Source organism: Hyperolius riggenbachi, chromosome 1 (assembly GCF_040937935.1).
Source record: "Hyperolius riggenbachi isolate aHypRig1 chromosome 1, aHypRig1.pri, whole genome shotgun sequence".
Taxonomy (NCBI): Eukaryota; Metazoa; Chordata; class Amphibia; order Anura; family Hyperoliidae; genus Hyperolius; species Hyperolius riggenbachi.
In genome coordinates, this window is record NC_090646.1 from 478,045,358 (window position 1) to 478,068,762 (window position 23,405).

The 23,405-nt window shown below is 46.7% G+C and overlaps 1 protein-coding gene across 6 annotated transcripts in view; it reads right to left on the minus strand.

Annotated features, from left to right (window-relative positions):
• The window catches only part of LOC137554713 (uncharacterized), a 91,590-nt gene that overhangs the window by 12,375 nt on the left and 55,810 nt on the right, over nt 1–23,405 (minus strand). For 5 of the 6 annotated variants that reach the window (XM_068271519.1, XM_068271521.1, XM_068271522.1 and 2 more), the window contains 2 exons: nt 13,971–14,066; nt 10,386–10,414 (listed from right to left, as the gene is read on the minus strand). In XM_068271519.1, the coding sequence (XP_068127620.1) occupies nt 10,386–10,414; nt 13,971–14,066 (125 nt within the window). The remainder of the gene's footprint in view (nt 1–10,385; nt 10,415–13,970; nt 14,067–23,405) is intronic. The other variant, XM_068271523.1, reaches the window with a different exon arrangement.

Below are 23,405 nucleotides of genomic sequence, written 5' to 3' on the forward strand. Positions count from 1 at the left end.
TACCAGATTCCCCCCCCCCCCCCCCCCCCCAACATTTTAGAAAAAAATCTATCTGGCAAATAAATCTAACAGAAAATTGTATGGTGTGCATGCACTTCAGGTGAATGGAATGAGTATGTTTATATATCTCTGGCCAGAAAATTATCGCTCATATTTCCTATGCAATTTGTCTCAGCTGAATCAACTATCATCATAGGCTGGTTTATGAAGCTATCTGCTAGATCTTGTTTTTAATCTATTTGTATAATTGGTGCTCACATTTTTTCAATCAACTGATTGTGTATTTTCTATGTAAGAGTGGACCTATCACAAATTGATATAATTAAAATGTATTATTTGTTGACACCATAGCCTATTGCTCTATTTCTTTGATATATGGTGTGTACCTAGCATGGCATCAGTTCATCGAAGGCTGCTAGGTACACACCATACAATTTTCTGTTAGGTTTACCTTTTTCTGTTAGATTTACCTGCCAGATAGATTTTTTGTTGGAAAAAATCTGGCAGGTAAATCTAACAGAAATTCTAACAGAAAATTGTATGGTGTGTACCTAGCATAAGTTATCATGAAAAAAGGGGAAGGTCCAGGAAATTTTTTTTTTTTTAAAATCCACTTACCTGGGGCTTCCTCCAGCCCCTGGAAGCCGTCTTGTGCCCTTGCCGCAGCTCTGGGGGCTCCCGATCCCCTCCGGTGCAGATGTCGACCTCGCCAGGTCAGCTGCAAGGGGCTGAAAGAAGCCCCAGGTACGGTAAGTGGATTTTTAATTATTTTTTTCTTCCTGGACGTGTCCTTTAATCAAACCTTCTGAAGGTGTCTATTAGCTGAGGAGATTGTGTAATGTCTCTATAAGCCTTTGGCAGGGTCCTCCTCCTTCTCTAGTGTATTTATTCTACATTATCATGTGCTCCTTTCCTATGACTGCCTCGTACTCTGGGCCTACGTAACCAAGCCAAAAGCGCATGATCATGTATTTTGTACCCTGTTTTCCTTCTATAGCTTTGTCCTATGCTGTATAACCTTGTTACATCTGTCATCCTTTGCAGAGTCGTATCTGGATAATACGGCGCCTATGGTAGTGTTGGGCGAACAGTGTTCGCCACTGTTCGGGTTCTGCAGAACATCACCCTGTTCGGGTGATGTTCGAGTTCGGCCGAACACCTGACGGTGCTCGGCCAAACCGTTCGGCCATATGGCCGAACTAAGAGCGCATGGCCGAACGTTCCCCGAACGTTCGGCTAGCGCTGTGATTGGCCGAACGGGTCACGTGGTTCGGACCCGAACGCGCTCTGATTGGCCGAACTGTCACGTGGTTCGGGTAAATAAATACCCGAACCACGTCATATCTCCGCCATTTGTCTGTGGGTTTAGCTTTGGGTAGGCAGGCAGGGTAGTTCGCGCTCCAGCCACGCTAGCCAGGGTCCCCCCTGTCATTGTGTCACTGCTGGGAACAGTAGTACACCGCTTGCTCAGCCACACTATATAGCATTCTGTTTACTGCCACTCTGTGTACCTCGCTCAGCCACACTATATAGCATTCTGTTTACTGCCACTCTGTGTCTGCTGGGAATAGTAGTACACCGCTTGCTCAGCCACACTATATAGCATTCTGTTTACTGCCACTCTGTGTACCTCGCTCAGCCACACTATATAGCATTCTGTTTACTGCCACTCTGTGTCTGCTGGGAATAGTGGTACACCGCTCGCTCAGCCACACTATATAGCATTCTGTTCACTGTTCTGTGTCTGCTTGGAATAGTGGTACACCGCTTGCTCAGCCACACTATATAGCATTCTGTTTACTGTTCTGTGTCTGCTGGGAATAGTGGTACACCGCTCGCTCAGCCACACTATATAGCATTCTGTTTACTGTTCTGTGTCTGCTGGGAATAGTGGTACACCGCTCGCTCAGCCACACTATATAGCATTCTGTTCACTGTTCTGTGTCTGCTGGGAATAGTGGTACACCGCTCGCTCAGCCACACTATATAGCATTCTGTTCACTGTTCTGTGTCTGCTGGGAATAGTGGTACACCGCTCGCTCAGCCACACTATATAGCATTCTGTTTACTGTTCTGTGTCTGCTGGGAATAGTGGTACACCGCTCGCTCATCCACACTATATAGCATTCTGTTCACTGTTCTGTGTCTGCTGGGAATAGTGGTACACCGCTCGCTCAGCCACACTATATAGCATTCTGTTCACTGTTCTGTGTCTGCTGGGAATAGTGGTACACCGCTCGCTCAGCCACACTATATAGCATTCTGTTCACTGTTCTGTGTCTGCTGGGAATAGTGGTACACCGCTCGCTCAGCCACACTATATAGCATTCTGTTTACTGTTCTGTGTCTGCTGGGAATAGTGGTACACCGCTCGCTCAGCCACACTATATAGCATTCTGTTTACTGTTCTGTGTCTGCTGGGAATAGTGGTACACCGCTCGCTCAGCCACACTATATAGCATTCTGTTTACTGTTCTGTGTCTGCTGGGAACAGTAGTACACCGCTCGCTCAGCCAGAGTATATAGCATTGTGTTTACTGCCACTCTGTGTACACCGCTCAGCCAGACTATATACCATTGTTTACTGACACTCTGTGTACACCGCTCAGCCAGACTATATACCATTGTTTACTGACACTCTGTGTACACCGCTCAGCCAGACTATATACCATTGTTTACTGCCACTCTGATTCTGCTGGGAACAGTAGTACACCGCTCGCTCAGCCAGACTATATACCATTGTTTACTGACACTATATAGCAGACTATATAGCATTGTGTGTACACCGCTCAGCCAGACTATATACCATTGTTTACTGACACTCTGTGTACACCGCTCAGCCAGACTATATACCATTGTTTACTGCCACTCTGATTCTGCTGGGAACAGTAGTACACCGCTCGCTCAGCCAGACTATATAGCATTGTGTTTACTGCCACTCTGTGTACACCGCTCAGCCACACTATATAGCATTGCGTACTCTGCCAGTCAGTGTGTATATTGCTGGGATCAGTAATACTCCACTCACCGTCAACCACTATATGAGCTCAACATGAGTTCCCCAGAGACCTCCGCTGTGAGCAGCACTCCCAACAACAGCAACAGCCAACGCCCCACGCAAGCTATAACATCCACCCCAGCAGCCAGTGGTCAGCAGCAGCCCTCCCCGGAGGAGAACGTTGTGTCCATCAGTCCGTCGCCAGAGCGATTAATGAGGGCTGCCATTGAGGAGATGATGGGGCCTGATGTGGAGGAGGAGGTCTGGCTCAGGCCAGCATCCCAAGTTAATGTTGAGGACGATGAGGGGTCTGTGTCTGGGGATGTTGGGGTGGCAGAGGTGGTGGGTGGGTCAGACTCAGGAGAAGAGTTGTATGATGAGGATGATGATCGGGACCATCTGTATGTGCCTCAGAGTCCGACCCCGGAAAACATGTTGTATCGTGTGTTTAGGTACTAAAATCTGCGTTCCCTCCCAGTAGTGTTGGGCGAACAGTGTTTGCCACTGTTCGGGTTCTGCAGAACATCACCCTGTTCGGGGTGACTATATAGCAGACTATATAGCATTGTGTTTAATGCCACTCTGTGTACACGGCTCAGCCACACTATATAGCATTGTGTTTACTTCCACTCTGTGTCTGCTGGGAACAGTAGTACACCGCTCACCCGCCACTGTATAGCATTGTGCTCTGTGTCACTGCTGACAATAGTGGTACACCGCTCACCCACCACTGTATAGCATTTCTGTACTGCCACTGTAATGCTGCCAGTCAGCGTGTACTTTAAGGATAAGTGAAATGAGGAAGAAATCCGGTGAAAGAGGGAGGGGCAAGGGAAGAGGTGTTTCCCCTGACGGTTCACGTACAGGCCACAGGGGAGCACCCAAGAAAACCCACTCAATACTGCCCATGTTGTCCAGGACAACAACCCTCACAGATCCAAAAGAACAGGACCAGATAATTACTTGGATGACCTCTCAAGCGTCCAGCAGTGGGTTAAGCAGCACCAGCACATCACGCACGAGGTCCGAGTCCTCAGCCAGTTAAAGTCTGGGCTTTCTTTGAAGACTGCACTGAGGATGTTACCATGGCGATTTGCAAGGTGTGCAAGACCCGCCTGAGCAGGGGGAAAAGTATTAACAACCTCTCCACCACCAGCATGAGCCGCCACATTCTATCCAAACATCCCACTCTGTGGGCAAACGCGGCAGGACAGGGTACCACCAGCAACACTGCCTCCCTTGGGTTCACCAGACTCACCACCAGACCCGCCTCAGCAGCAGCAGTAGCCCAGCCATTGCGTGGTTCACAACATTCACAAACATCAGACGATGCTGACACTGTCACTTTCCGGACTAGTGCTCTTGAGGTCTCCCAGTGTTCATCAAACACAACAACCAACAGCCCTTCGGTGTGCAGCGCTACGGTTGAGTTGTCTGTCTCTGAGATGTTTGAGCACAAGAGGAAATTGCCAGCAAATGACCCCCGGGCCGTGGCAGTAACAGCCAGCCAGCATAGCCAAGCTTCTGGCCTGCGAAATGCTGCCATATCGAGTGGTGGAGACAAACAGCTTCAAGGGCATGATGTCAGTGGCCATCCCACGTTACGTGGTTCCCAGCCGCTACCACTTTGCACGCTCTGCAGTGCCTGAGTTGCATGAGCACGTGGTCAGCTAAATAACCCGAAGCTTGAAGAATGCCGTTGCCTGCAAGGTTCACCTCACCACTGACACCTGGACGAGTGCGTTCGGCCAGGGTCGATACATCTCCCTTACCGCGCACTGGGTGAACCTTGTGGAGCCTGGCAGCGATTCCTCACCTGCTACGGCGCGGGTGTTGCCCACGCCGCAAACAGCTGGATAACAACAGCAGCACCTACCTCTCTGACTCCTTCTCCTCCAACGCATCTCAAAGCTGTACCTCATCCGGAAATGCTAACCCAGCACCAGCAGCAGTAGGATCGTGGAAGCAGTGCAGCACAGCTGTTGGCATGCGTCAGCAAGCGTTGCTGAAGCTGATCTGCCTTGGGGATAAGCAGCACACAGGGGAGGAAATTTGGAGGGGAATAAAGGAACAGACGGATTTGTGGCTGGCACCGCTGGACCTGAAACCGGGCATGAAGCTAGACACCTGGCACGAACTGGCAATGTACGCAATAGAGGTGCTGGCTTGCCCGGCAGCCAGCGTTATGTCGGAACGCTGTTTCAGTGCTGCCGGAGGCATCATCACAGATCGGCGTATCCGCCTCTGCACAGAAAATGCAGACCGTCTGACTCAAATTAAAATGAATCAATCCTGGATTGGAAACGACTACGCAACACTCCTGGACCCCAACCAAGTAACATGACCGATAAACATCTGGGATGGTTTAGCGTTTCCGGTCCCTGTTTATTGAACCTCTCATCTGTATTACATTTATGACTGCATGGCGGCAAAAAGCATTGCTGCTATATCCGCACGCTTTTTGTCCTCATGCAAGGCCTGGGTTGTTGTGTCTCACAAAGCGTGGCCTTCTCCTCCTGCGCCTCCTCCTGTTCCATCACGTGTGCTGCTGCTGCTGCTGCTGCTGCTGGGTTACCGTTGCCGGTCCCTGTTTATGGAACCTCTTATCTTTATTACATTTATGACTACATGGCGGTACAAAGCATGCTATCCGCACGCTTTTTGTCCTCATGCAAGGCCTGGGTTGTTGTGTCTCACAAAGCGTGGCCTTCTCCTCCTGCGCCTCCTCCTGTTCCATCACGTGTGCTGCTGCTGCTGCTGCTGCTGCTGGGTTACCGTTGCCGGTCCCTGTTTATGGAACCTCTTATCTTTATTACATTTATGACTACATGGCGGTACAAAGCATGCTATCCGCACGCTTTTTGTCCTCATGCAAGGCCTGGGTTGTTGTGTCTCACAAAGCGTGGCCTTCTCCTCCTGCGCCTCCTCCTGTTCCATCACGTGTGCTGCTGCTGCTGCTGCTGGGTTACCGTTGCCAGTCCCTGTTTATGGAACCTCTTATCTTTATTACATTTATGACTACATGGCGGTACAAAGCATGCTATCCGCACGCTTTTTGTCCTCATGCAAGGCCTGGGTTGTTGTGTCTCACAAAGCGTGGCCTTCTCCTCCTGCGCCTCCTCCTGTTCCATCACGTGTGCTGCTGCTGGGTTAGCGTTGCCGCGTGGTCCCTGTTTATTGAACCACTTATCTTTATTACATTTATGACTGCATGGTGGTACAAAGCATGCTATCCGCACGCTTCTTGTCCTCATGCAAGGCCTGGGTTGTTGTGTCTCAAAGCGTGGCCTTCTCCTCCTGCGCCACCCTCCTCCTGTTCCATCACGTGTGCTGCTGCTGGGTTAGCATTACCGGTCCCTTTTCCTGGAACCTCTTATATGTATTACATTTATGACTGCATGCCGACAAAAAGCATGTTACCTGTGCAAAGAAAACAGACATTTCCCGCATTTAAAAGACAGTTTTCCCTTTGAAACTTTAAAATCGATTTTCTCAAAAACTATAAGCTCTTTTTGCTAATTTTTTTTTCCTCTTGTACCCACTCCCAAGGTGCACATACCCTGTAAATTTGGGGTATGTAGCATGTAAGGAGGCTTTACAAACCACAAAAGTTCGGGTCCCCATTGACTTCCATTATGTTCGGAGTTCGGGTCGAACACCCGAACATCGCGGCCATGTTCGGCCTGTTCGGCCCGAACCCGAACATCTAGATGTTCGCCCAACACTAGCCTATGGCAAACACTGAAAATGCCCCCCCCCCTATAAATACAATACAGTGTTGGCTAGGGAAGGGTGCAGGCTGGGGCAGGATGCTGGGTGGAAGCAGGCTGGGTGCTGGCTGGGGCAGGATGTAGGGTGCTGGAAGTAATCGTGGTTGGGGTGTCTTGGCACCCTATGGAAAAAAATACAGAAAACAAAAAAGGGAGCCCGATAGTGCAGTATGTCAATAATAGGTGTGTGGAGAAATCAATACTCACAAAGGAGGGTTGCAAGGGGCAACCGACCACAGGAAGCAGGTGGAGACCATAAACCCGACTCCACTCGGGGTGGTCCTGGACGGACCTGGTTGCGGTCGCTCTCTTAGACGAAAAAGGATGGACAAAACATTAACCGTGGTAAAACAACGGGTGTTCTGTCACCACCCCTCGGACAAACATGTACGGGGGTATAACTATGCACAATAAGGGAAAGAGGCGCCCTGATTTGAATAAAAGCTTTTAAAACCAGTTTAAAAACGAAAAAGAAAAATGAGGTATTTTACCTCAATCACGAAATCTCTGTAAACTTACAAAAGATTATTATTTGAGCACAGGCAACGCGTTTCACGGGTCTGAGCCTGCTTCCTCAGGCCAATACAGTGCCAAATGACAGAAATCATTTTAGTTTTTTAACTGGTTTTAAAAGCTTTTATTCAAATCAGGGCGCCTCTTTCCCTTATTGTGCAGGGTGCTGGAAGGGTGAAGGTTGGGCTAAGGGGCAAGCTGAGGAAGGATGCTGGCTGTGAGCTGGGTGCATGTGGGAGACTAGATGCAGGCTGGGGCATTGTGCTGGCTAGGCGGGGCAGTGGGCTGGCTGGGCTGGTGCAGGGTGCTGGCAGGGCTGGTGCAGGGTGCTAGCTGGGTTGGGTGCAGTGCTGGCTGGGCTTGGGGGCTAGGTGCAGGCTGGGCGCTGGCTGTGGCAGGGTGCACTGGACTGGGGAACGGTGCAGGGTACTGGGTGCAGGCTGGGCTGGGGCAGAGTGCTGGCTGGGCTGGGTGCAGTGCAGGCTGTGGTGTGGGCAGGGTGCAGGCTGGGCTGCGGCAGGGTGCAGGATGCATACTGGGGCAGGGTGCTGGCTGGGTGAAGGCTGGGTTAAGGGGCAGGGTGCAGGTTGGGGCAGGATGCTGGCTGTGAGCTAGGTGCAGGTGGGGGGCTAGGTGCAGGCTGGAGCACTGTGCTGGGTGCTGGCTGTGGGCAGGGTGCAGGCTAGGCTGGGGCAGGGGGCTGGCTCGGCTGGGTGCAGTGCTGGGGCATGGTGCAGGGTACTAGCCGGGCTGTATGCAGTGTGCAAGTTTGGCTGGGGCACGGTGCTGGCTGGGCTGTGTGCAATGCAGTCATTGGTGTGGGCAGGGTGCAGGCTGGGCTTGGGGCAAGGTGCTGGCTGGGTGCAGGCATGGTGTTGAATGGGCTATGGTAAGGATGCTGGCTGCGCTATGGACAGGGTGCTGACTTGGCTGTGGGCAGGGTGCTGGCTGGGTGCAGTGCAGGCTGGGCTGGGTGCAGGGAGTGGGCAGGGTGCTGGTTGAGCTATGGCCAGGGTGCTGGCTGAGCTATGGACAGGGTGCTGGCTGGGCTGTGGGTAGGGTGCAGGCTTTGGGCAGGGTGCTGGCTTTGGGCAGGGTGCTGGCTTAGCTGGGTGTAGGCTGTGGGCAAGGTGCTGGCTGGGCTATGGGTAGGGTGCTGACTGGGCTGTGAGCAGGGTGCTATCTGGGGGCTATTACAGACAACCAGTTCTTGTCACTGTCACCCCGACTCCAGTGCCATCACCACCGCCGCTGTTGCCTGAGCAACATCTTTGTCTCTGTTCATGTACTAGACCTCAGATCAGAAGTGACACAGCATAGACAGATTGGTTGCACACACTACCCGTTTAGTGTGTGTGTGCCCACTCTGTCTATGCTCTGTCGCTGCTGATATGAGGTCTGATTCTTGAGCGGAGAGGCACAGGCAGCCACGGTGGGTAAAGCACTGGGAGGGGAGGCAGCAGTGGAACGGGGCAGGCATGGTGCCCATGGTGCGATGGCTCATCCCTAAACCCTCTACCAGATCTTAACAACCCTCCACAACATGCTACTCATTAATAAACTAGACACTGAGTGTCATAAAGAAGGGGAGAAAAAAAACCTCAAAATTCTTTGCCATTTGGACACCATTTATACAATCCTACTTCATTTTTAGAATTTACCTATTGGTAAACTAACAAACTTTCATATAATTTAGGATCCCTTGAGTTGATTTATTCCTTGACAACTGTCAACACATCAAGCATACAACTCATTAGGCTTGATCCACAAAAGGGTGCTAACATAGTTAGCACACCTAAAAGCCCCTTAGCACGTCTAAAGCCCTTTAGGGCGCGCAAAGTTTTGCGTGCTAAGTTAGCGCGTGCAAAGTTTAGCGCTGTGCGGTGCGCGCGAAACGTCGCACCGGGTGCCAGTGAAAACGTTGCACCGGGTGCGCCGAAACTTTGCACTGTGCGATGTTTTAGGCGCACCCGGTGTGACGCTTCGTGCGCATCACGCAGCGCTAAACTTTGCGCGCGATCAATAAAAGCTTTAGGCGTGCTAACTGCTTAGCACCCTAGTTAGCACGCCAAAAGCTTTTAGGCGTGCTAACTGAGTTAGCACCCTTTTGTGAATTGAGCCCATTGTCTCTAACCTCAAGGCAATTGACTTCCTCCACTAATCTCATTACTATTGAGAAATATCTTCTCAGGTATCCACACTACCTTATGTGACCTTGAAATGCAGATCTAAAAACAATTTAAGCCCCACCAGCTGAGTCAAACTTTATCATTACCTTTCAGGGAAACCTATGTACAGTGCCTTCTAGGCCTCCTGGACTCCAGCCTGCTTCGTCCCTTCTCCTTTTGTTTGCCCTGGATTGAACATTTTTCTTGTTATACTAAAGGTGGCCATACACTTATAGATTTGCAGCAGATTCGACCATCAAATAGATTTCTGGCCGATGCCTGTCAAGTCCAATCTGACAGGAATCTATCTGATGTGTGCCACACACTAGGAACAGATTTCCAATAGATTTCCGAATTAAATCTATTGGAAATCGATCTAAATGCATTATTGGACCATTAGATCCAATGCAACTCTGTGGGCCATCGATCTGCTGCCAGCAACAGATCGACCTAGATTTTCCATCCTGTCAGATAGATCAAATCGATCGAAATTGATCGGAAATCGGCCACAAATCGATCGAATGGGGAATCTATTTCTGATCGATCGATTCTTTAGAATCGATCAGTCGATGGCTGAAATCGATCAGTGTATGGGCCCCTTAAGTGTTTTAACCCCATATCTCATCTACCATTCTTTATGCATTTGATCTTCCCTTATTTCTTGTCCCTTAAAATCTACAAAAGTTGGAAGAGCCAACTTTCTCCCTGCCCACTGTATTGTTAGATTTCATTTTTCAAAACCAACCTTCTGGTCTGAGGTTGCTGCATTGTTACAGCTAACATGGTTCAAAGTATTTCATTGCAGTACTTCACTTTAAAAAAAATGAAGAATTACAAAAGGATACAAAATATTGTATAAACTATAAGCTATATTAATAATGTTTTGCCATGGTGGTAATTTTTCCTCCCACAAAAGTATGAATGGTGTGAACTTACAGGGGTTATGGCCTTGTTCTGTGTTTTTCCTAAAAAAAATAAATAGAAAAAAATTGTTTTATTAAATGTCCAATGCAATCTGTAACAATACTGATTGACACATATTGGGCTTGATTCACAAAGCGGTGCTAACTGTTAGCACGCCTGTGAAAACCCCCTTAGCACGTCTAAACAAGCTTTTCGCGCATAAAACTTTACGCGCGCAAAACTTTATGCACGTAAAACTGTACGCGCGTACTGCGCAGGGCGCTCCGCGCGAAGTGCCCATTAAAGCCTATGGGACTTAGTCTTACGCGCGTAAAACTTTGCGCGCGCAAAGTTAGCGCGCGATCTGATTGAGAAATCCGGTGCTAACCTACTTAGCACCCTGGTTAGCGCATCTAAAGACTTTAGACGTGCTAAGTAGGTTAGCACCGCTTTGTGAATCAAGCCCATTGAATGCTATGACAACTTTTTATTTATAGTATAACCACAACTCACTCACTATTTTTAGTTTTTTAAAGTTTGATGATGAACTACAGGCTTAGCAACACTAAGCCCAAAGCAAGGGCTTGTTCCCACTACAAAATACAGACATGCACTGAAAAGGCGCAGAAAAGGCTTTGCATTTGTGAGTGTTGCAAGATGGTTTCCCATGCATTTTCTAGTGCAGTGAAAATAACAACACTGTCACAGGAAAGTCTAGTAATGAAATTAATAGTTAATGATATTAACCATTTCCCCACCACAGATTATTTCCCCTTAAAAACCAGAGCAAATTTCACACTCCTCCCATTCATTCAGCAATAACGTTATCAATACATAGGACACCTAAATAATCTATATATTGTTGTTTAGAGAACAATCTAAGTTTGCTTTGGGTGGTACTTTTTGCTAAGAACTCTTTTATTTCTTATGCATTTTAACCACTTGCCGCCCACAGTGCTCCCCCCCCCCCCCCCCCAAGACCAGGCCATTTAATGCTGTACTGGGCTGTGCAGGCTTTTCAGCCTCCTGCACAGCCCAGCTTGGGAGCCCAGCGATCAGACTCACCTCCTTTTCTTGTCTCTAAGGGGACATGCCGCCTGAGGGGTCCGATCGCTGCAGGCTTTGTTTATTTTTTTTTAACAGCAGCCTCAGCGAGGCTCTCTCACTCCCCATCTCCCTCCCTCCCTTTCCCTCCTCCCCTCCGTGCACTAAATTTGGAACAGGACAGTGATCCGTCCTGTTCCGCCTCTCATAGGCATCAGCCTATGAGAGGACCGCGCTCCCCGGCAAATCAAAGGCCGGGGATCGCCGATCTCGTACAGTGCTGCGGCCCCCAGCAGCGATGTACACTTGTAAACAAAGGGGATTTCTTTCCACTTATGTTTATAAGCAGCCTGCTAGCCATGATCGGCGGCTAGCAGGCTATTCACGGAACTCCGTCCCATGAAGCGGCAGGGAACGATCGCGCATGCGCGCGCCCGTTTCCTGGGAAACTGAAGCCCCAGGACTTGACGCCAATTGGCATTAGGCGGTCCTGGGGCTGCCACCGCGGTCATGCCCATTGGCGTGAGGTGGTCTTTAAGTAGTTAAAATGAATAAGAACAATTTTGTTCAAATATTTTTTTTTTTTCAGATTTCAGCCATTAAAGTGCTACTGAGTTTTGAGTTAACAGGAAGTGTGTTTACTTTATTTTCAATTATTTATCTCTAGTACTGGTTGAAGCAGTGATCATTCATTCATCAAGCACTTTGATGGGATTTGGGGACACATGTTCCCATTCACCAATCATTTTGGTGACACTATGTGCGTGACACTATGTATATATACACCACTGGTCTTCAAGTGACGTAATTAGGGGGGTATGCATACGATGCGGTGGTCAGCTAGTGGTTAGCGGCAGTCCTTCAATAAAGATTAAGAAAATAAGTATTATTTCAAAAACAGACATAGATTAATGCAGGAATGTAATACAATTTTAAAGGTGTGTTTGATTTCAGTAAATCTTTTTCTTAGTATTGATGTGTTTCCCTAAATCTTTATTGCTTTAACTTATCTACCTGGATGTAGGTGGCTATCTTAACTAGAGCCCCATAAGCCCCCATAACCAGTGAGGGGTCCTGATGGCCTCACTTTGTATGGGTAGATAATGGGTTGGTAAGAATCCTATAAAAAAAATGTTAAAATATTTAGATATTATTTTAATTTACATCTCGCATTGCAGTGCAGTTTTGGAACATTTTTGTTACCCATTTTGGGTAGAAAGCAGCATCACTGAAAGCAGAAATTTGAGCGCCTGATAAATATCATTTTGAAAATTAGAACGTTATAGTTTTAGAATTTTTTTTCATCTTGAGAACATTAGAACATTATAGTTTTTAAAGTTTTTTTTTTAAATCTTTTTTTTTAAAAATGTAAAGTTATAGTTATTGAAAGTTTTCGTCTTTTGTATTTAACAATTTTTCTTTTTTTTAAAATTGTATTTTTCAAATTTTATTAGAAAGTTATAGATATTTACATTTGTTGTTTTAGGGTTAGACGTCAGGAAGGGGGTTTTAGGGCTAGATGTCAAGAAGGGGGGTTAGGGTTGGGCGTCAGGAAGGGGGGTTTTAGGGTTGGACAGCAAGAAAGGAGGTTTTAGGGTTAGGCATCAGGAAGAGGGATTTTAGGTTTAGGCATCAGGAAGGGGGGTTTTAAGGTTATTTATCAGAGGGGGGAGGTTCTGCGTTTGAGTATGGTTAGGTTTAGTTGCAGTAAAAAATTGGCAAAATTTACCAATGTTGTACTATAGTCATTACCACTGTAAATATTGTTTCCTTTTTATCTGGCACCCAATACACAACAGTATTTATCGTTTAGACTTATATTGGCTTCACCCGCCACCCACTTTTTCTCGCTCCTCTATTTCATACACTCGTTTTTGGTTAATCGTGATCGGGAGTATTGCTGCTTATTGTAACATTTTTTAAATCCCCCCCCCCCCCAGAGGGTTTTGGTAAGCAATGCAACAGGTGACAAGAAATAATTGCGAACACACCAACTTTTCTTTTTACCAGTGCCTAGTGGTGTGGGGGAAGAGGGGTGAGTGGTCAGGAACCTGTTGTGTTCAGCACATAGTTTTTTTTCCCTATGGTAACGCCCTGCAGCTGTCCCTTGCCACCCCTCTCTTCCAAAGCCCCCATGTCATAGTCCATGCAGGTTGGTATAGCTCAGGGCATGGTCTCCAGATTCTGGCTATAGCAGCTTGCATGGATGGCAAGGGGTTAAAGAAGCTTGGGAGGGGAGACCCCATGCTGTCCATTTTCATAAAATATAATATAATGTATAAAAACACATGATTAAGGATATTGCAAAAATCTGTCTTTGAATAATGTTAAAAAACATTTTTCCTGCCGTAACTTTAAAAATGTTGTCGACTTCATGAATATTTTCAGTAAGCAAATTTTTGGTTAATTCTCTTTGAGACCGAACTTGAAAATTTTGCTTGGTCATTCCTAATTCCTACTATAATCTAATGCCAGTTTTGTGTGGAACCAGTAAAGTTACAGGTAGCATATTATCATTTAAATTAACTGCCTTTCCTTTAAATGATCTTGCAATACTTTTATATACAAACTTACTTTTTCTGTAGATGACGTAGCTCGAAGCAATGATTAGTAACAGGGCAAAAACAACTGTGATTCCAATACCCAAATGCCATTCTAGTGATAAATCACCTAAAGAAAGAAACACTATGTAATGTGCTGGGATCACTTAGTAAAAATGTCTAAACATTTACCTGAATGAATCTATTAAAGGAGAAATTGGTTCATATAGTCAATATGTATGTTTGTAACTGACTGGTCACAGTCATGAAATCATGAGCTAATTTTGCTTTTGGTGAAAGCTAAAATGCATTGGAAGTTTTCTGTTAAGGTGCCCACTAATGATACAATCTTGGTTGTACAATTTTACCACTTTTGTGTAATATGAGGGACTACCTAAATGATCCATTGAGGCTAAGTTCACAGTGGGACATTAAAGTCTTGCGTTAAAACAACATTTAACGCAGAATAACTAACTGCAATGAAAAATCAATGCCCTGTTCACAGTGCACACGTTGCATTGGTGTCTAACACTGCACGTTAAGTGAAAGTACTGCATGCTATGCGTCATACATGTTATTAGCTGCGTTGGACTGTTTGCACATGCTCAGTAATGACTTGGAAGCATACTTTTCATTGCCTGTATTTTTTACTGTATCTGCTGTATGCGACGGTAACGCTGCGTTGCCACTTTTTGGGCGCGTTGCGTTGTAAGCTTGCGGTGCGACTTTAACGTGGCATCAAAACGCAACGTCCCACTGTGAATCTAGCCTCAAAGTTTATTCAGTCCATTCTACTATATAGATTTTGTAAAATTGTACAATCACGAGTATTTTATTAGAGGACAATTTTAATAATTTGGAGATGTAACATTTTGTCATTGCATAAAATAAATGTATATATCAACTTTACCCATTTGTTTCTGGATCGGACCTAAATATATCACCTAATAGCTTAGCAAAGTTAACAATTTTAGATGCTGTTTTCAGTGATGCATCTACAACTGTAATCTGTCAAAAATTTAGATCATATGATCAGCAACAATTCGGTATGTAGGAAAATAATATATTGTGAATTTGATGCCTTTTTGATGGCTAACTGAAAACAAAAATCATAATGCAAACTTTCATGGAGCTAAGAGCCATTTTTTCAGCATAAAATCTGATCCAAGATTCCTGTTACATAGTTGCAAATGTCATTTACAGAAAAGAATGCAGATATGTTAATGACTATTATTCTATTTAGCAGTGAAGTGTCAGGATTAATTGATTCCAAGCCAACTGCCTTAAAGTGTACTGAAGCAAAAAAAACAAAAAAAAAACTTCTGATATAATGTATTATATGGGCAGTACAGATAATTAATAGAATATTAGTAGCGAAGAAAAGTTTCATATTTTTATTTTCAGTTATATAGTATTTTTTTTATAACATTGCATCTCTCTGTCATATTTGCAATTACCAACCACATTCTGTATTTTAAACTATGAAACAGAGCAGAGCTAATGACCCTTTGAATTCCCTGCAGTAAAACCTTATCTGAAGCTGTCTAACCTGTTTCTTTGATGTATAAGTGCTTCCGAAAATAGGACTGCCTCCAACCCAACTTTGGTCAGAGTGCTCAGAGAAGCTCTTTTTCATAGATACTAACTGAAGTCTCTCTCTAATGTTCTATTTCTTAGCTGTACTACACATACAATTCATTATATCATACGTTTACTTTCACTTCAGATTCCATTTAAAGAGGAACTCTAGTTAAAAATAACATAGTGAATTTAATTGCATATTTTCTACAATATTTATATATAAATTATTTGGTCAGTGTTTGCCTATTGTAAAATCTTTCCACACCTCGATTTACATTCTAGAATGTATCACAGGAATGTTTACCAATAGTTCTGTGCACAGACATACATACTGCTTGCTTGGCTGTAGGAAACAGACGTTATTTCCCACAATGCAATGAGGTTCACAGACAGTAAACTGGCCCTGACATCCCACTGTGGGAGGGGTTTAACCACAATATCAGCCATACAGATGTCCCTGATGATCTGTTCGAGAATAGATAAAGATTTTTTCATGGGCTAGGGGGTACCGGCCACTGATCCTGGGATAAAGTTGTTATTTAAAGGATACCAGAGCTGAATTAAGATGGAGAAACGCTCTCCTCTTACAGCCGGGAGCACACTGCGCATGATGTCATAACTATGTCATGTGCCGTGCGCTCCTGGCCATGGGTAGGACGCGTGCAGCCCAACCAGGGCCTGCGCAATAATTCCTGACTCCGGTGACCCGGAAGAGGCTGCTGGGACACATTTAGGTAGGCAGAAAGGAGAATGGGGAGAGCGGTAGGCATCAGGACAGCTGACAGTATATGCCTGCTCCCCCCGTACTTCATCTTAATTCAGCTCTGGTATCCTTTAAGTAAAGTGAAGCAATTACTGCAGGGGGATGTTAGGAGTCCAGTAGACTGGAGTTACTGGATTCAAGCTAATTACATTATATAACGTGCCATAACACACTTCCTGAATTTAGGCCCCAGCCAGTGTGTTGAAATTTTTCATTAATATGTATAGCCTTTAAGCACAGGCATTTTCATGTTCTTCCTGCTGTGGCCTGGTTTACAGAAGTGCTGATGCACTGGGGTTTCACTGTAATTATCATAGGTAAAGCAGTGGTGGTTCATTCTGTACAATTTCGCCCCATTACTCTTGTATAGATACCACCAGAGGGGCATTTTGTATATCATATCCAGTGCTGCTCATCAGGATTTCGGATATCCGGGTAGACCCGGGTATCCGAAATTTTTGGGCCTATCCGGATCGGATTCAGATTCCAGATAGCTAGGGAAATCCGGACAGCTATCTGCAAATAGTTGGGCGCATACCGCGGATATCTGCGGATATTGCAGGTATCCAGATCCAAAATTACTGTAACTAAGGTGATGACGTCCTGGAGCCAATCAGAGGGCTCCCAGCAGAAGCCCTAGCAACCAATCACAGAGGGGAACCCTGGCCGGCACCACCTGACCTCATTGAGCCAATCAGAGGCCTCCCAGCCTAAGTCCCTGGCACCCAATCACAGAAAGGAACACTGGCCAGCCCCCCTGTATAATGAGGAGGGCTGCCATGATGAGACAGATCGTCCTGGCTTGCTGAATTATTATTATTATTATTATTATTTAGTATTTATATAGCGCCGACATATTACGCAGCGCTGTACAGTGTATATATATATCTTGTCACTAACTGTCCCTCAAAGGAGCTCACAATCTAATCCCTACCATTGCCATATGTCTATATTATGTAGTGTAAGTACTGTAGTCTAGGGCCAATTGTAGAGGGAGCCAATAGACTTATCTGTATGTTTTTGGAATGTAGGAGGAAACCGGAGTGCCCGGAGGAAACCCACGCAGACACAGAGAGAACATACAAACTCTTTGCAGATAGTGCCCTGGCTGGGATTCGAACCAGGGACTCACCCAGCGCTGCAAGGCGATAGAGCTAACCACTACGCCATCGTGCTGCTGAATGCTTCCTGAGAGACATGCTCCAGTGCTGGTGCCCTACAAAGGGCTGCACACAGTTATAAACCTAAAGCTGGTCATTGATTAACCCTTTCACTACTCTATAGGTAAATCGTTAATTAGCTTGATTGATGTCTCATAGTGTGACAGTTAAAGACTGTGCTGCAGTGCTGCTGGGCCAAGGGCTGTACACAGTGATAAGCTGTTCAGTGATTAACCCCTTCACTATCACTACACTATAGTTAAATCGTTCATTAGCTTGATTGATGTCATAGACTATAGTGTGACATTTAGAGTGTGTGCTGCAGTGCTGCTGCAGCTGCTATGTGTCTGTGTGTGTGCTGTGCACACACCAGGCCAGCCACTGCCTGCTACGTGCAAACGCCTGCAAAGTGCCACGTGCCAAGTGCAAAGTGTGAAGTGCAATGTGCAAACACGTGCAACGTGCCACGTGCAAAGTGCTACGTGCAAAGTACCAAGTGCCATGTGCAAAGTGCCACGTGGCAGTTTGCACGTGGCACTTTGCACGTGGCACTTTGCACTTTGCACATGTTTGCACTTGGCACTTTGTACATGGCACTTTTCATGTGTTTGCACGTGGCACTTTGCACTTGGCACTTTGCACAAGGCACTTTTGACGTGTTTGCATGTGGGACTTGATACTTTGCACATGGCACTTTGCATTTTGGACTTTGGACACAATGGGCCTGATTCACAAAACCGTTCTAACTGTTTAGCACGGGCGTGCTAAACAGTTAGCATGCGAAGTGCTGCGCGCTGACTTTTGCACGCGCAAAGTGCCGCGAATCGCGTGAACGTGGACTTTTGCGCGCGCAATTTGCCGTGATTCGCAAATTGCGCGTGCAAAAGTCCGCGATTGCGCAATTCGCGGCACTTTGCTTGCGCAAAAGTCCGCGCGTGGCACTTTGCGTGCTAACTGTTTAGCACGCCCATGCTAAACAGTTAGCATGGTTTTGTGAATCAGGCCAAATGTGGGCTGCACGACCGCTGTCTGGAACCTAGGCATGATGTTAATTGACAGACATTTTTTTTGGGGGGGGAGGGATTTTAAGTCCCCAGATCATCAATTAGTTTTCCACTTTGCAAAATAATCAGTGGTGCTCGGATATCTCTTTTTGGTATCTGGGTTGTTCCAGATCCAGATAGCAAAAAATCTGGATAAATCCAGATATCTGGATTCGAACCGAAATGGCTGTAGATTAACATCAGGAGGTTCCAGACAGTGGTCGTGCAGCCCACATTGTGTCCAATGCACAACTGGGACATCACAGTTTTCAGCCCAGACATCTCAAAAAAAGTTTTGTTTTTTTAACAAAATACAGCTATTGTAGTGGCGTAATAGCTGATGACAGTGGCAGGCTGGCAGCAGAAGATTTGTTCTGTGTGGTGGGTAGAGATCTCTGTTGTAGAGCTGGTGGTGGCCTGCTCATCCACCATCAGCTCCATCAAAGGCTCGGCGTCTTTTACCTCCAATGTGCGCCGACGACCCTGCTGGAAAATGGCCGCTACATGCTGCTGCACCTCTGCAATGTGACTTCACCCAACAGCTGGGCATCCAGTGCGTCCACGGCCAGTGGCTAGCGGCGGAATGGACACTGATGCAGCAGAACTGCTGACGGTGGCGGCAATGCTGCTCCCTCTCCTCTTGCCCTTGCTTTTCATGCTGCCCCTCCCCCAGCTGCCAGTGCCAGCAGACATAGTACAACGTTATATGTGTCCAAATGAAGTGAAGTACTTGTACTTTATTCAAATCAGTAGTACTATTAGATAGTAGCAATAGTAGAACTTCAACTAATGGAGTGGCAGCAGAGACTGCACACACTGACACACTAACTGTCTGTCTATCTGTCACACTGTAACAGCACTGAAATTAAAGTAAGCTAACTCAATACAAATTAACTATATATAACTGGTAGTAGTAGGCTAGTTGTAGTAGTACTAGTAAAACTTCAACTGCCGGAGTGACAGGAGCACACACTAACTGTCTATCTGTCACACACTGACTTACTCTAACAGCAGCACTGCAGTAACTATCTGTAGTAAATGAAGCTAACACAGTAGTAGTACTCTCTCTAACAACTAACCACACAATATAAGACTAGTGGTAGTACAGTAATCTAATACCTAATAAACTACTAACTATACTGTAGCTAAGGCTGGCAGCAGGCCTAATCTGTGCACACAGCAGGCCCTAACCTAGCCTAGCAGCTGCAGCACTGAGTCTGACTGTCACACTCACTAAAATCAAAATACAAGCTAGCTAACTAAAAAACAATAAAATACTGGTGTAGTGCAGGAGTTTAGGAGCAAAAATGATAGGTTTAACTCAGTAATACAGCATTTGCTTAGCTAACAGCACTGGAGATGTCTTTCAATGAGAAATCACAAGCAAGGACGAGATTCTCATCATGGCGCCCACCTTTTATACTGGAGGGGCTGGCTAGGGTTCCCCTCTGTGATTGGTTGCTAGGGCTTAGGCTGGGAGCCCTCTGATTGGCTCAATGACGTCATGGATGTCATCTTCGTGGTTACGCTATCTGGATCCGGGTACCCGAACTAGGTATCTGGACTGATTTCCGGATACCTAATAGGTATTTGAGTTAGCTCGGATAGTGCATTCCGGGTTTATCCAGGTATCTGGAATCCGTATCCAAGTTCGGATACCAGAAAAAAGTTCGGATATCTGGATAGTTCGGGTATCTGGAATCTGGATGAGCATCACTGAAAATAATGATGTTACATTCAGGGTTTCTCGGGTAGTACTTTTTAATACCCGCCCGGATCCGGGTACCCAGATACCAGGATCCGATTCGAGTATCCGGATCCGACCTTGCGGATATCCGAGTGAATTCGGATATCCGACCAAATTACCTCGCGGGTACCCGACCTATTCGGGTATCTGGATAGAAAAACCGGAAGTGCCCTTTAAATAGCTTTAAAAAGGCGTTTTAGGGTAAATGATGCATGTAGCACAACTGGGACATGACAGTTTTCAGCCCAGACACCTCCAAAAAAATGACACCGCAATTGTGTTTTGGGTTGAATATAGGTGGTGGTATCAGCAGCAGTGGCCTGTGGCACCGTGGCGGTGGGAGCCAGCGCCAGCTTGCTTCAGCCTCTTGAACTATTCATGCTCAACAACATGTTTTTTGGCCAGTTGGGTGATGAAGCTGGAGGTGCCATACTTGTAGTGGTCACAACCTCTGCTCATCCGTAGTTTTCACACATTGCATATGGCAAACTTGCTGTCCAATAAGGGCAGAGTGAAAAACTGCCAGATTGGGGAGGTGAAGATTCCCCTGCGGCCTGAATGGGATGCTGCTGCTTTTCTCCCTGTGGCAGTTGGGGGTTGAGTGGTGTGGCTGGTGGTAGCGGCAGAAGGATGTGGTGGGTCCCGCATTCCACGGCCACTGTCTGCAATGCTGATCCTCCGTGCCAAACCCACCGACGCATCCTCCTCCTCAGAGTCAGAGCTGTCATCCCCATCCTGTGGATGGTAGTCACGGTCCTTCATCCCATCATCAACATCATACCCCCCCCCCTCCTCAAAACCCAGAACATCCTCCTCAAACTCCTTGCGGCTAACAGCCCTGAGTTCAACCTGGAGCGAAAAGCTCGCTGACTGAGGGTAGGCTGCCCGCTGGGGTCGACACTGACACAGCAGACCTTCTGAGGGTGGCCGTAATGTTGCTCCCTGTCCTCTTGCCCTTGCTGCCCCTCCCCCGGCTGCCGGTGCCAGCAGACATAGTACAACTTATACGTGATGATGTCACTAGATGATGTGGGGTACTTTTACTTTAAAAAGAACCCGAGGCGGGGTTCTAACAACAAAATCCCCATACAGAGGCTGGGTCTGCCTATAGAGGCCAGCCTCTGTTGCTATTTAGATTCCCCCTAAGCCCCCCCCCCCTCTCTCTGCGAGACCCCATAATTCAGAGCGTGTCGCAGCGGGCTTTATTTACCTCCATAAAGCCAGTCTCGCCGCTCCTCCACCTCCTGCATCGATCCGGTCCCCGCCCACGTACCTTCGCTCCCCGCTGATTGGAGGGAAGGGACGCGGGTGGGATCGGAGCGATGCAGGAGGCGGGGGAGCAGCCGAGACTGACAGGAGGAGGTAAACACAGCCAGCACCGCGCGGCTGTGAGTTATCTGGTCTCGCTGAGCGCAGGGGGGATTTAGGGAAAATCTAAATAGCAAAAGAGGCTGGGCTCTATAGGCAGACCCAGCCTCTGTATGGGGATTTTGTTGTTAGAACCCCACCTCGGGTTCTTTTTAATGAAATCGGGGTTGGACTTTAATCCAAATCAGCATGGAGTGACAGACCACAGAGTAGAGGACAGACAGTGCACACAATCTATCTAACTGTCACACTGACAATGCTCAGCACAGTAGCACTGCAGTAATCTGTAGCAAGATAACACAGTACTACTCTCTCTAACAACTAACTGCAGTACTAACTAACTATATAATACAATACAATAACACAGTTCTATTCCCTCCCTAACCTATACTGTCCTGCTGGCCTGCACAGCACACACAGACAGGACCTAACTGAGTGAATGAAATCAAACAATTACACTAGCTAGCTAAAAAAAAACAATAGAATAATAGTGTAGTGAAGGTGTTTAGCACTCAAAGCTTTAGGTTTATCACTGTATACAGGCAGCACTTGCTAAGCCAACAGCACTGGAGCAAGTCTGTCAGTGACCAGCCAGCCAGCCACACAAGCAAGGATGATCTGTCTCATCATGCCAGCCCTCTTATTACACAGGAGGGCTGGCCAGGGTTCCCTTCTGTGATTGGGTGCCAGGGCTTAGGCTGGGAGGCCTCTCATTGGCTCAATGAGGTCAGGTGGGGCTGGCCAGAGTTCCCCTCTGTGATTGGTTGCTAGGGCTTCTGCTGGGAGCCCTCTGATTGGCTGGGAGCCCTCTGATTGGTTTAATGACATCATCTCCCTTGTTACAGTACCCGGATCCGGATATCCGTCGGATATCCACGAGTACCCGCGGGTATCTGGATTATGCGGCCAGATACCCGCATAGAGCTATCCGGATATTGGCCCAGGTATCCGGAATCCGGATCCGACCCGGATAGTGGAAAATGGTCGGATACCCGGTTTAATCCGGGTACCCGGGATCCGGATGAGCATCCCTGGTTACATGCCTCATTGACCCTAAAAACTCTTTTTAAAGCAATTTAAAGGACACTTCCGGTTTTTCTATCCAGATATCCGAATCTGGCCGGATACCCCGGATACTGGGGTCGGATATCCGACACGCATTCGGTTTGGAAAATTTTTGATCCAGATATCCGACCCGGATCGGATATCTGGGTATCCGGATCCGAATTAGTTCCAGATAGTGAAAAATGGTATCCGAGCAGCAGGGCCGGATTTCTGGCAAGGCCACATAGGCCATGGCCTAGGGAACCAGAATTTTAGGGGCGGCTCAGTGAAGGGCAATAAAGCTATTCTATCTATCTACAAGGAAAGATTTAACCTTCAAACTCCCTGTCCTGTACTTGTGTCGTCCCTGCAAGACCTGTAAGCTCTATCCTGCAGGTACACTTCAGTCTAACTCTCATAGTGACACAATGGTCCCATCATTAATGAGATGGCAAACATAACCTAAAAGTTCTTAAGGAAAGCATAATTTATAATCTATACGCATATTACTAAAATAGTCATTGTCTGTGACAACTGACATCCAATGATGGAAAGTAAGTAGAATTCTCATTGGGGAACAGAGTAAACAACCAAACAGACGGTAAAATTGGCCTTGGGCGGTGAAAAGTACAAATCCGGCCCTGCCGAGCAGCACTGCCATATCCACAATATTAGATGATGCACAGAACTGGTCTGGTATTTAAACTAAGTAGTATTCCAATCAGAGAATGCAAACGTTTACTGCAGAAACCAGAATACTGAA